General features: G+C 53.2%; 2 protein-coding genes across 2 annotated transcripts in view; one reads left to right on the top strand and one right to left on the bottom strand.

Moving 5' to 3' along the window:
- The window catches only part of SSC4D (scavenger receptor cysteine rich family member with 4 domains), a 41,145-nt gene that overhangs the window by 6,205 nt on the left and 22,672 nt on the right, over positions 1-12,268 (top strand). Inside the window, exon 3 of the mRNA XM_029949926.1 lies at positions 4,416-4,614. The gene's annotated coding sequence lies outside the window, so the exon portion shown is untranslated. The remainder of the gene's footprint in view (positions 1-4,415; positions 4,615-12,268) is intronic.
- Positions 2,385-9,840, bottom strand: ZP3 (zona pellucida glycoprotein 3). The gene is made up of 8 exons (XM_029949927.1): positions 9,520-9,840; positions 7,460-7,578; positions 5,634-5,737; positions 5,376-5,553; positions 5,165-5,282; positions 3,227-3,318; positions 2,975-3,117; positions 2,385-2,619 (listed from the first exon to the last, which is right to left on the bottom strand). The coding sequence occupies exons 1-8, from the start codon at positions 9,820-9,822 to the stop codon at positions 2,399-2,401; spliced, it is 1,278 nt and encodes a 425-aa protein (XP_029805787.1). The 5' UTR covers positions 9,823-9,840; the 3' UTR covers positions 2,385-2,398.

The following is a 12,268-nucleotide window of genomic DNA, read 5'->3' as shown; positions in this document are numbered from 1 at the left end:
ATGGACAGTCCCCTGGGGTGTAGTGGAAGTAGCCATAGTTTCTATAGTGTTCTGTCTGAACACATACTGGTGCTGGGGAGGGGGAAAAAAAAAAAAACCTCTCCTTGGGAAGGTTTTTCAGGCTGGTCTAAGAATTAAGTTGGTCACCAGCCAGACCCCAAGACCTGACCATTGCTGCCCACCTGCTTGTACCCATTAACCTCTGCCTTACATTTCCCCCTAAGCTTCTCTCTAAACCTCAGGCAAATGAAATCTGAAACCACCCCTCAGGTGATGGTGAACGCCCTGCCAAGGCCTCCCCGACCTTTTGAGCTACACCTGACTTACACCTGGGCAGATGCACCAAGGAGCAGCCTCTGGAATGACCCACCATCTACTTTACCTCATTAGAATACATAGCCCTGGGGCGGAGGGGGGGGGGGTGCGCGAGGCTCAGGCTCATTTACATAACAGTCGATGTCTGTGCAGGCATGTTTCCTCAAGGCGCAGGTGTTATGCCCACCTCTACTAGGACGACAGCCTTCCCTCTCTAAATAGCCATCCTAACCCTAAACAGAAGGAACCCATTCACTGTGGTACCTCTCTCATGAGCTGTGGGCAAAGCAGCACACTGTGGGGGAACTTGCTTTGAACCCCTGTACTGGGCCCCCAGTAACACATTACTCCAAGAACCCTGAAGTTGAGAACTGCAACATTCTGAGACGTGACGATGCCAAGTAGGAGGGAAACCTGCTCAGTGAGGAATAGAGCCCAGGGCATGGGACACAGACCATCTGGCCTAGGCCTGCTGCCTGAGCCCAGATGCCACCAAGCACTCCACTCACAGTGCATCTTACAGATGAAGTGATCGGCTGAAGCAGCAGTGGTGGGGGGAGCCAGGCTGGTCCTTTCTCCGCTGGTCCCGTGGGTCCTCTGGACATGGACTGCCCCTTCAGTGGCTCCTTTTCATTGCTGGTGGCCCTTATAGGGCCTTATAGGCCTCCCTCTCTACTCCGTCGCTTTTAGGGCATCAAGGCCCGCCCGTTTCCCAGGGCAAAGTGTTTTCCCTTTCTCTCCTCCCTCCACACCCACTTCCCCCATTTTGTCCAGCTGGGACCTGCCAGCTCCTCAAGGATTTGCTCCAGGCGCACCAGCTCCAGGAGGCCCACCCCTCCTACCTCTAGCCTTTTACTCCCTCACACAGCCCACCTTGACTTGCTTGGGGAAGGGGAGGGGGACATGATGCCTTGGAGATGCAGACCCCCTGGCCCTGTGCACTTGAACCACCTGGAGATTTTAAAATACAGATTAAATCTGGCATAGGACCCAAAACTTGGCCTTTCCAAATTCCCAGGTGATGCTAATAGTATTCCCAGGCCATACTTAGAGGGCCAAGAGCCAAGGTCAAGGCTGCTCTCAGCCCAAGTCTTGGGATTCTGGGTCTCCTATCTGCCTGTATGCCTCTGAACACATTAGAGCCCCTGCTCCCAGCCAGGCCCTGAACTGTAGAGATACAGCTCCTTTTGGTTCCTATCAGTTTATGGCCAACAGGCCTGGTCAGCAGGTACAAGGTCTGTTTTACTCATGATGAGCCTCAGGCTCACGGTCAACGACTGGCAAAGCTGAGAGTCCCAGTGAAGGTGACTTTTACCCAGTGAAAATGACCCAGGTCTGGGGGGCAGGACAGAGCTGAGGGCCACAGCTCTCAGAGAAGGGGCTACAAGCTGCTTGGGACCCCTGGGGCACTATTCCCTCCCAGATACTCCCAGGGCCTGGGAGAAGAAGGCAGCCCTACCGGGGAGCAAGAGAGGCAGGAAGGCAGCTCCCCTCGATGACAAGAAGCTTTGGGCGGGTCTAGCCCTCCTGAGGGTCCCACCCCCAAGTCAGGGACCTGGCCACAGCTCCCTCACACACACCATGCACCCCAGACATTCTGCTACAGCAACTCCAGGCCCAAGGTGACTACTGTCCAGCCCCCTGCCCTGGACCTAGTCACCTGTGGCCTCTGGGCTTCTAGCCTACTGTCCCTAGAGCAGACTATCCTTTCCTCCCTGCCCACACCCCCAATTCAGATGCATAGAGTCCAGAGACGCAGAAGACCCTTTGCTAGCCCGGAAAGGGGGCCTGGGCTCCAATAGTTTACATCCTGGCCTCCTGGGAGGCATGGGATTATTATTGCCTGGAAAGATCAGCCCTCCCCTCAGCCCCCAAGGCCATATTGCCCAAAGCCAGGAACATGCAGGCTTACCCTCACAAACCAGTCTGGTCTCTCCACTTTTAGAGAGCACCTCCACACTAAAGGTCCAATGGTTGGATGGTGCTCCTTTGAGCCCATGACCCTGTTGTACAGTCTGCCCCCCTCCCAGCTCACCTCTATATGACATCACTGTGCTATACCCTGAGAGCTCACTTTTTTCTTTTATTGGGAAACAGGCACAGGGCAGATCATAGGGCGGGAAGCAGTGTGATGCCTCCTGGCGAGACCCAGGACAATGGTAGCCAGAGTCAGGGACAGCACGGTGGCCAGGCCTATGCCCACCATCACAGGTGTGTGAGGAGAGGTCAACCCCTCTGCACCACGATCGGCAGCCTTTCCCAGGAAGATCAGAGGCCCCACGGTGATATCCACTTCTTCGGTCACTGAAAGATACAGGACACCTGAGGGTCACCTTAGTCCCAAACCCGGGGTCAGAAGAAGGGTTTTGTTCTGTTCCAATAGCATAAAACTTACTAGTTCAGTGTAACAGCTGCATTATCTCCCCACAATTCTCCTTATGCCCTACTCAGAACCCCTCCCCCCCCGGCTGACATTGGTGTGGGGATTTATAGAGCCCCTATTAACCCCAAGGCTTTGATATTAGGAAGGCCTCAAACAGCATTACCCCAGAGGCGAGCAGCCTTGAATGGGGGACAGAGGAGATATGCTCCGCTGCAGGGATGCTGTTACCCTAAACTGAGGGGAGACCTGTAGCCCTGTAGCTGCCCTAAGACATACCATGTCTGCGACTGCGACTTCGGGAAGCCAACTTGCGCCGCGGTCTCTCTGGGTGGGACAGCCTCCTGGAGTGGCCTGGAAGGCCACAGCTACCTTTGTTACAACAGTTACAGATCTCAGCAGGGCCTTCTACTGGGAACCACCTGAGCAAAGGAAGCCAAGAAGATCGGACAGTTACTGATGACATCCCCACTGGGGAGGTAGAGACAGCAGGGACACCTATCCCCAGCCGTATCAAAGGTGTTCTCCCACCTGTTAGAAGACTTGACAAAGGAGCAGGCTTTGTTTAGCTGGTCGGGGACTCGGTCAGCTGGAGTGACTTTCAGATGACAGGTGATGTAGATCTAGAAGTCAGAGCAACAGTTGCAAGGTGGAGTTCTAGGCTGTGCTAGGGACTTCTTAAATGTTTTTAGCCTTTATTTTAGGGGGAGCAGGGAGGCAGGCTAGACACAGTCGGAAGCAGGCTCCAAGCTCTGAGCTGTCAGCACAGACCTTGACATGGGGCTCAAACCTATGAACCGTGAGATCATGACCTGAGAAGTTGGACATTCAACTGACTGAGCCACCCAGATGCCCCACCAGTGACTTTAATAAGCTAGTTCCTCTAACTCCTTACCCTTGGGGGAGTTTCATTTTAGAGATAGATTTGCCCAAAATCAATATGCCCAAGATTTTGGATGAAGTGGCAGATCAGACTCTATGACTGAAACCCACCAGCTTTATTCCCTACCATCATTCCCCAATTCTGTCCAATGGCTTACTACCCTGCCACCTGGGGTAGGTGAAGTTTTGACAAAACCAGGGCTCAAGGTCAGCCCTGGTCCACATGGCAGAGGGACCCCTTAGGTAGAGGTCCCCTTCATACTCTAGGTGGTGCTTCAGTACCCCCTGCCAGCCCCACAAAGCCATAGAAGTTCTACCACCTTCTCTGAAGGCTTCTGCAAAGCCACAAACCTTGGCCACCACCTAGTGGCCGAGCACACCATCAGGGAAGCCACTCCAGAAACTCCAACAAGCCAGGAGGCACTTCTGGCCACTGGCCTTGTATCCACCCCATCAGAGGGCTTCAGGGTCCCTTAGAATCCTTCTTTCAGGAAAGCACTGCTTTTGTCCTCAGCTCCCTCCCAGGCCATTTTTTGGTTGTTAACTTGGGCCTAAGACCCTGGAATGGTTCCCTGATCCTTGTAAATAAGGGTTCGCACCTCCCTTCCCTCCCAGTGCATGACCACAGTCAGCCAAACCATCCCATCTGCCTTCGAGGGAAGGCAGGCACAGGGCAGATCATAGGGCGGGAAGCCCCAAACTCAGGCTACCTTTCATCGATCAGCATTGTCCTCTGGCACCCCCCCCACAAATCTCTAGAGATTCAGATACCAGCTCTGCTGGCTCCTGTGCTGATAACCACCACCTGCATGAAAACTTATCCCCTTTTCCTCCCCAGACCTCAAGTCCATGCCACTCCCAAATCCAACTGGGATCCTCTACCCTAGGACCTGCAAAGTCACTTATCTGGGGACCAGGACCCTTTCTCAGACTCTGCTCTCCTTTATCCCCCACCCCATCTGACCCAGGACCTGCTATCAGAAGCCTTAGGACATGGCACCAACAGCTTCAATTCATACCCCTCCTGCTACCTACCGGTATGTATCAAACTTCCTGCTCTCAGCAGAACTGCCAGGATGGGGGAGGGGCAGGTAGCTTCAGTATAATCTTCTATAAATTCACTGCACTCACCTCTTAATGCAGCCCAGCCATAGGAGCCTCTGGTTTAGTGGCTTGCAAACCCAGATGCTTAATTAGAGTCCTCTAGGAGCTTAAGTAGCTTTTGAGGATTTCCAAGTAAAGCAGATAGTATTTTACTCTCACTCATCCACCAGTCTAATAGTAGCAGTCTAGATGGTAGGTGTATTAGGTACTTGCTGTAAAATTTATCATCTAAAGAGTTCCATCACCAAGTTCTAAAAGCAACGCCAGGCCCCACCCCCAATTAAGTGAAGATGTATGGTATTATGTGACCTTTCCAAGGGATTAATATAGTCAGTTGAAAAATCCCTGTTACCATCACTTCCTGACCAGCTGTCCCAAACTTCAGAATGTGGGGCTTGAACTCCCAACCCTGGGATCAGGAGTCACAGGTTTTCCCAACTGAGCCAGCCAGGTGCCCCAAAGTGGTTTTTTGACGGGTGTTACCGTGTTTCTGGGATCATTTGCAAAGTGGAACATGTCCACTGTAAACTGGAGAGTCTCTGGCTTGGGTCTGGGAGCTTTGAAGGCAGAAGAGGCATCAGAGAGACCATCTACAAGGCAGCTTTGAAGAGAAGGAGTAGATAATGGAGTCAGGGGCTAAGGTGGTAGGGGTCATGTTACAAGGGCTCCCCCAGAGAGGTGGCCCGGCCCTCACCCGTGGAGGTCCACGATGGTATGATGAGGGGAGGCATTCCGGTCTGGTGTCAGCGTGGCCACACAGTGGTCCACAAACAGCCGTAGTGGTACGTGGCTGCCAGTGTGGACTTCGGCTTGGAGGTGGGCTACGTCTCCCAATTGGAAAGTGGGGGACCGCTTCTCAGAGCCCCAGTCCTCTGAAAGGCACAGCCAGGGGTGAGAGATCACCAGAGCTCTCCGTGCAGCATCCCCCCCCCCCCCATCCTCCTATGCTTACCCTCCATCAGGCGCAGAGAGAAAGCCAGCTTCTCCTCTGAGAGCATTGTGGTCCTGAAGGGCACCCAGGTGGGCAGGATGGCCTGGCTGCTCACGTTGCTATGCCTACGGAGAAAAGCAGCTACCCACATCTGTCCCGAGCTCACCCCAATCTGGCTTCAATGGAAACTTCAATGGGAGGGGGGAGGGGGGTGTTTGTTTCTAACTCCATCTTCAGCTGTGACCTAGCCAGGCACTTAATCCAAGGCAGCTGAATAGACACCCAAAGTTTGAGCTTGCCCCTTGACCCTCTCAAACTTGACACCTGTGAGGGGACCCCTCCTTCCAGCCATGAGGACACAGGCAGAGGCATGAAGATAGGATACACTGAATAAGGGGTTTGTTCTTAAGACCCAGATCAGCTTATTAGGGCTCAGGCTTTGGGTCTGAGGCAGCCATCCCTCTCTGTACACCTCAGTGTTATTGAGTGGAGATCTAGTGAAGTCCTTCAGAGATAAATACAAATAGGCCTCTGGTTCTTGAGAAGTCATGGAGACTGAGCCTAGACCAGGATGAGAAGGTCCTTGGAAGCAGTGGGAGGTCTGCTCTGCCAACCCCACCATGAGTCGGCCGCTCATGAGACCCTAACTTCTGGTCTCATGGAAGAGGCTAGGTCAGTGATGCATCTGACCTAGGTATCTAGAACTCAGAATTCTAGATGCATTGGCCAGGCCGGCCAACCTTGTGAGGCCAGTCCCAGGCAGAGACATTCTAAAGCGAGACAGGCTGTGGTTCCAGGAGGGCTTTGGCCTAAGTGAGAGAGAGGGCAGCTGGCCTTCCTGCCCTTGGCTCCTCCATCTCCCTCACCCCACCCTGTCAGGCACGGAGCTCCCTCCAGCCTGCCCCTCTACCCCTGCTGCCATGGGTCAGGACTCCTTCCATCCCACATCCCAGCTCGTCTTCCCGACTCCATCTGCCTCTGGTACCAGTGGCCAGAGGACCTTCTGGGCTGAGACAGTCCTTAACACTCCATTTGGTTCTCAGTGGTGATGTGGGAGGAGGGGGTGCCTGCTAAGATGTCAGCCTGAGCACCTTCTCTGGATCTGTTGGACGTTTAGAACCTATCTGTCCCCCTTCCCTTATTGAAGGTGCCCTGGGCTGCAGCTTCTATTAGTGACATGTTCTAATAGACCATGGGGTGTGGAGGGGTGCGGGGGTGGGGGGAGCTGCCCAGACGGTCTCACCTCCACCTGCCTTCTTGCATACCCTCCCAGGATCTTGTTCTGGGAGCCTCTACCATGACTCCTCCTGAGGCCTGTGCCATGGCTCATCTCCATGCCCTCCTGGTATCAGCACTACCCTCTTGACCTCCTCCCGGAAGGGAAGGCAGGATTAAAGTCCATGCACTCTGCACTCGCCTGAGCCGCACAGGACCCAGCATCATGGCCTTGCCGTTATGAGCCTGGTCACTCTCTCCTCATGCCTCAGTGGCCAAGTTCACAGGCACATGCTTAGCACTAAGGCTTGAGGAGCTTCCCCCACCCGCACACAGGTACTGGGGGAAGACCTGAAGAGAGGTCAAGCCGTGATCACAGGAGCCTAGAACTTCTCCCTTCATTGAGAGGCTCTCTGAACTCCAAGGCCAGGGCTGGACAGCCCTGCAGCTTCCACCAGGAGGCAGCTGTGGGCCAGATGCCTTCTGGAGGCTCCAAGTCCACAGGCTCCCTGCTTCCAGCTGGGGCAGAGAGCAGGCAGCACAGCTTACGTACTTCCACCTTGTTGCAGTCAGGCTGCCAGGAGGCAGACATACTCGCTGAGGGGCCGTGACCGGCCCCATCCCACACTGACCTGGGGTAGCGGCACTCGATGGGAACTTCTGCGCGGTTAGTCCTCAGAATGGACAGGTTTCCTACAGGGCGGGGGTTGTGGAGCAGGAAGGTGCTGTACACCAGGGCATCGTCGGTCACCTAAAGGGAAGGGGAGGGGTCAACCCTACCAGCATCACCCGCCCTAGGTTTGCCAATCACGCTAGGGGGCAGGGAGCGCAGCCCACTGGGGATGGAGAGAACACAGGCCCTGGACCCAAAGCCCACCTACCGCTGACCCACGGGAAAGCTTGCAGAGGTACGACCTTCAAAACATCAGCCCCAATTCCTGACATCCTCATAGGGGGTCTGGATCAGCTCCATGTCAGGCACCAAGCAGTGCCTGATGACCAGGGGTGTTAGGCATGAGCTCCCCTTCTCAGGCTGCCACCCCCATCCCTACACACAGCTTTCTTCTGGAAGGTGCTGAGGTCTGGGACCACAAAAGTCCCCTGAAAGAAGCCAGAAAGTACCAGAACTTTAACTTGTTGCCACAGCAGTTGACACTCAAGTTACCCTTCCTCTTCGGGCTTATTCTTACACCCATTTCACAGAAGGGGAAACTGGTTCAGGGGTTGCCTGAGGCAGAAAGAGCCAGGCAGGTGCTACTGGAGAAATCTGCACCTTCCAATGGGCCACCCAGGAGGGGACAGGGAGGCTGCCTTGTCCCTAACTGCTCAATCTTCAGGGGAGATCCTAGCTTTCTATTAGCGAGGGTCCCAAATGGACCAGCTCAATAGTTTGTGGGTCCCTTGTTCAGAAATTCAGAATTTCCGGGCATTAAACCATTATAGTTCTGTGAGACGCACAGGCCCTGTGCTTCTCAGGCAAGATTGGGAGATCCTGCCCAAGAGAAAGGCGTGGCCAGATTGTGCTCAATGGCCTCACCTGGGGACCTTAAAGATCCTAATGCCTTGGCGGCCACTTTCTGGTCTGATTTAGCATAGGCTGTGGGAATCAGAATTTTTAAATGCCCCCCAGGTGATTCTAATGCTGAAAGTTTTAGGGTCTCTCAACTAGAATAATTCCTCAAATAACTCCTGCCGTTCTCTGGGCTCTCTCCCCTCTCCCTGGGGAAGCTGGGGCCAGAAGGCCTTGGAGCAAGCCCTGGGTGGGCTGAAGAGAGGCAAACTTAAGATCACAGTCCCAGGAGGGTTCTGGGTGCTGAGCTTGCACCCACTCTAGCCAAGCTGAGACCTGGAGGAGCCTTATACCCCAGATGATGCCACTTGCACCTGGGCTCCCACCCGCCTCCCTTCCCCAACCAGGAGCAGGGGCCAAGGACAGAGAAGACAGCTTTCAGTGGGGTGGCAGGAAGTCGGTCCAGAGAATCGTGGACCAGCTAGGGATCCTGGGCTCAGCCCAGCCCTGATTTGTTGGCAGCCCCTCCTTGGAGCCTGAATACTCAGCTCTTCCCTTGTACCTAACTCCCACATTAAGCTTCCCCATCCCCCATTTGGGAGTGCCCCGTTTGTGACTTTAAGATCTTCAATACAGAGGGAATCATGATGCCCTTCGCCCCCTTCCTCAATACCACTTTTAGTATGAGGCTTCGGGCCATTAAACATTAGCGAGGGAAACCAATATTAGGGTGGTTTTTCCCCCCTGTGATTGCTTTGGGCTTTCCAAAGGGTTATGGCTGACCTCTTCCATGCAAGTTCCTAGGGTTCCTGCAAATGCTGGGCCACCCACAGGGTCATCCTGTCACACATGCACCACCCCAAAATCAGCCACATGTCTCCTGGATGCCTTCCAGGGGTTCAAAAATCCTCAGAAATCAGAGTGGGGAATGCCCTGTCTGGCCCAAAGTTCATTGTCCCCTCTGCACTCCACCCCCCTCCCCCTACACACACTTGATTCCAGTCACTAGAGGCGAGTGCTTTCAATCACTCCCCTCTGCCACACTCTGTGTCACCAATGCCGAGCTTCAGGTCTCAGTCACTCCCTGCCCCCAACGAAAGGGATCTGGCCCAGCCCCACCTCTCCCTCTGCACCCGCTCTGCACCCACACTCCCCAGGGACCCCAAAAGGGCCAAGTCTCACCTGCACACTGTTGCCACACTTGTGAAGCCCGACCTCAAACCTGACTACATCTTCCGTGTCCACAGAGAGCAGGGGCTCACAGTTCTCTGGACCCAGGGTGAGGTCGGCAGGCCTCACAAGCTTCCCAGTACCAAAAAGGTTTTTGCTGACAGTGACCACCAGCTCAGCCTCCAGACACTCCACCACCACTGGAGGGCTTGATGGCAAAGAGGGGTGGGTCTTATCCGGGGTGGTCTGGGGACAACACAGCTCTGTGCCTCCCAAGAGCAGAAAGCAGACGAAGAGCCCGTAGCTCAGCCCCATGGCGCCTATGCTCACTCCCACTGGTAACTACATTCAGCCACCACCCGGCAGCCTTATACCCCGGATGATGCCACTTGCACCTGGGCTCCCACCCGCCTTCCTTCCCCAACCAATCAGGGGGTTAGTCCCCCATCCAGAAGCATCAGCATCACCTGGGAGCTTGTTAGACTTACCGCTGCTCAGCCCCACCCCAGACCTACCGAGTCAGAATCTGATGTCTTACTCTGTTCCCGAGTGATTTGTATTCTAGTTAAATCTGAGAAGCATGGGCTGGCAGCCTACTCAGTCATGTCTTAGCCCTCCCCTACTCCCACCTGTCTACCCTTTTGCTGACCCCGTGAGGGAGTTAAGAGCTGTCCCAGGTCGATGGGGGAGACCAGGAGAAAGGCCCTGATGGAGGAATAGTTGGGAGGACTAATTGGGGTGGCAGGGAGCTCACTGCAAGGGAGAGAATAGGAAGCATCATTAAGAAACCAGGCCAAAAAAAAAAAAAAAGATGAGAGAATTTGAGGGGCTCTTGCCCAATTTTATGGGAGGTGGGAGGGGAGGTCAGTTCAGGCAGAGGTAGCTGTGTGAACAGAGGTGAAGAGAGGGCACGGGGGAGGCTTAGGAGAAAAGCCTAGGAGCTCAGAGTTGCTGGAGCTGCAGGTCCCCAGAAGTGAGAGCGGCTGTTGGGGGGCCCGGGGGGTGGGTAGAACAGAGACGTGAAGGTGAGTGGCCAGACTTTGGTGTGCCAGACTTTGCTGTGCAGGCAAGGAAGGCCATGGAAGGTGCTCAAGCACCTGAGTGGTCTGGGGGGCTCTGGCTGGGAAGGGGTAGGACCAGAGACGTGGCTCTGTGGTGGTCCCGGTGGGAGAGGGTGGAGAAGGACCAGAAGGGTCAGCATTTTCTGATGGCCTACTCTGCCAGGCAGCAAGCGGGGGGGGGGGGAGAACGACAAGTACTAATGGCACCTAATTTCCGGGGACAATTACTTCTGAAGTAACTGAACCATAGATTTAAATTGCTTGATCCCTGGGTAGTGTTTGGTTGGTGTTTGTTTGTTTTGGTTATGTGTTTTTCTTTAAATTTTTAAAAATATTTATTTATTTTTGAGAGACAGAGCCAGACAGAGCATGAGCAGGGGAGGGGCAGAGAGAGAAGGAGACACAGAATCTGAAGCAGGCTCCGGGCTCTGAGCTGTCAGCACAGACCCCGATGTGGGGCTCGAACTCATGAACTGTGAGATCATGACCTGAGCTGAAGTCAGACACTCAACCACCTGAGTACCTAGAGTACATATTTTTAAAAATATACATAACCAGGGCGCCTGGGTGGCTCTCTCTCTGCCCCTCCCCTGCTCATGCGCTCTCTCAAAAAAAATAAATATTTTTTAAAAATTTTAATATGTACTCTAGTTTACTTGTGGGAAAATAAGTGGAGGGAAGAGATTACCCCCACAACTTCCTTTGACTTGACCAACGTGGGTTGGTGGAGGGCGGTGGGGGTGTGTGAAGATTGTTTTTTTATTTATCCAATGCAGGGCTCAAACTCACGACCCCAAGATCGAGTCACATGCTCCACTGACTGAGCCAGCCAGGCACCCCTAACCAGTTAATTTTAAAGATCTAATTAGCTTTATTGATTCACGAATCAAGGCATCACCTCATCTAACAAGTAGAGGGGAACCCCAAAGGGACACAGGAAATGAAAGTTTTTTTAAAAATAAAAAGGGAGAAGGGTGCTCAGGTGGCTCAGTCCAGTAAGCATCTGACTTTGGCTTAGGTCATGATCTCACGGTTTCTGAGTTCGAGCCCCACATCGGGCTCTGTGCTGCCAACTCAGAGCCTGAAGCCTGCTTCAGATTCTGTGTCTCCCTCTCTATTTCTCCCCTGCTCATGCTATCTCAAAAATAAATAAAAATTAATAAAATAAAATAGGGAGGGGCACCTGGGTGGCTCAATCGGTTAAGCACCCGACTTCAGCTCAGTCTTGATCTCACGGTTTGTGGGTTCAATCCTTGTGTTGGGCACTGAGCTGGCAACTCAGAGCCTGGAGCCTGCTTCAGATTCTGGATCTCCCTCTCTCTCTCTCTCAATCTGACCCTTCCCTGTCTCTCTTTCTCTCAAAAAGAAATAAACATTAAAAATATTTTTTGAAAAAGAAAATATAATTTTAAGAAATAAATAAAAATAAAGAGGGAGTGGCAAAAAGGAAATTATTATGAAAGAATTCATTGTTTTAGTCAAGGTAGCTTTCCTAGGGAGAACGAAAGGTGGTCTTTCAGTAAAGTTCCTAGTACTGAACCTAGTGCAGGAAATCCCTAGGTTGGCTGGTTAAAGGTTACATTCTGAGGGGTTGAAATTACAGTTGGGTTAGGTATTAAGTCTTGGTTTACTTGAGGCCTTAACACAAGTGATGCCATTTTGGGACTGTAGTTTTCTTTTTAAGTCACCTAACCAGTCCC

This window comes from Suricata suricatta, chromosome 8, assembly GCF_006229205.1.
Source record: "Suricata suricatta isolate VVHF042 chromosome 8, meerkat_22Aug2017_6uvM2_HiC, whole genome shotgun sequence".
Classification (NCBI taxonomy): Eukaryota; Metazoa; Chordata; class Mammalia; order Carnivora; family Herpestidae; genus Suricata; species Suricata suricatta.
The sequence above is the reverse complement of the archived record's forward strand: the minus strand, read 5'-3'. Positions and strand labels throughout refer to the sequence as shown.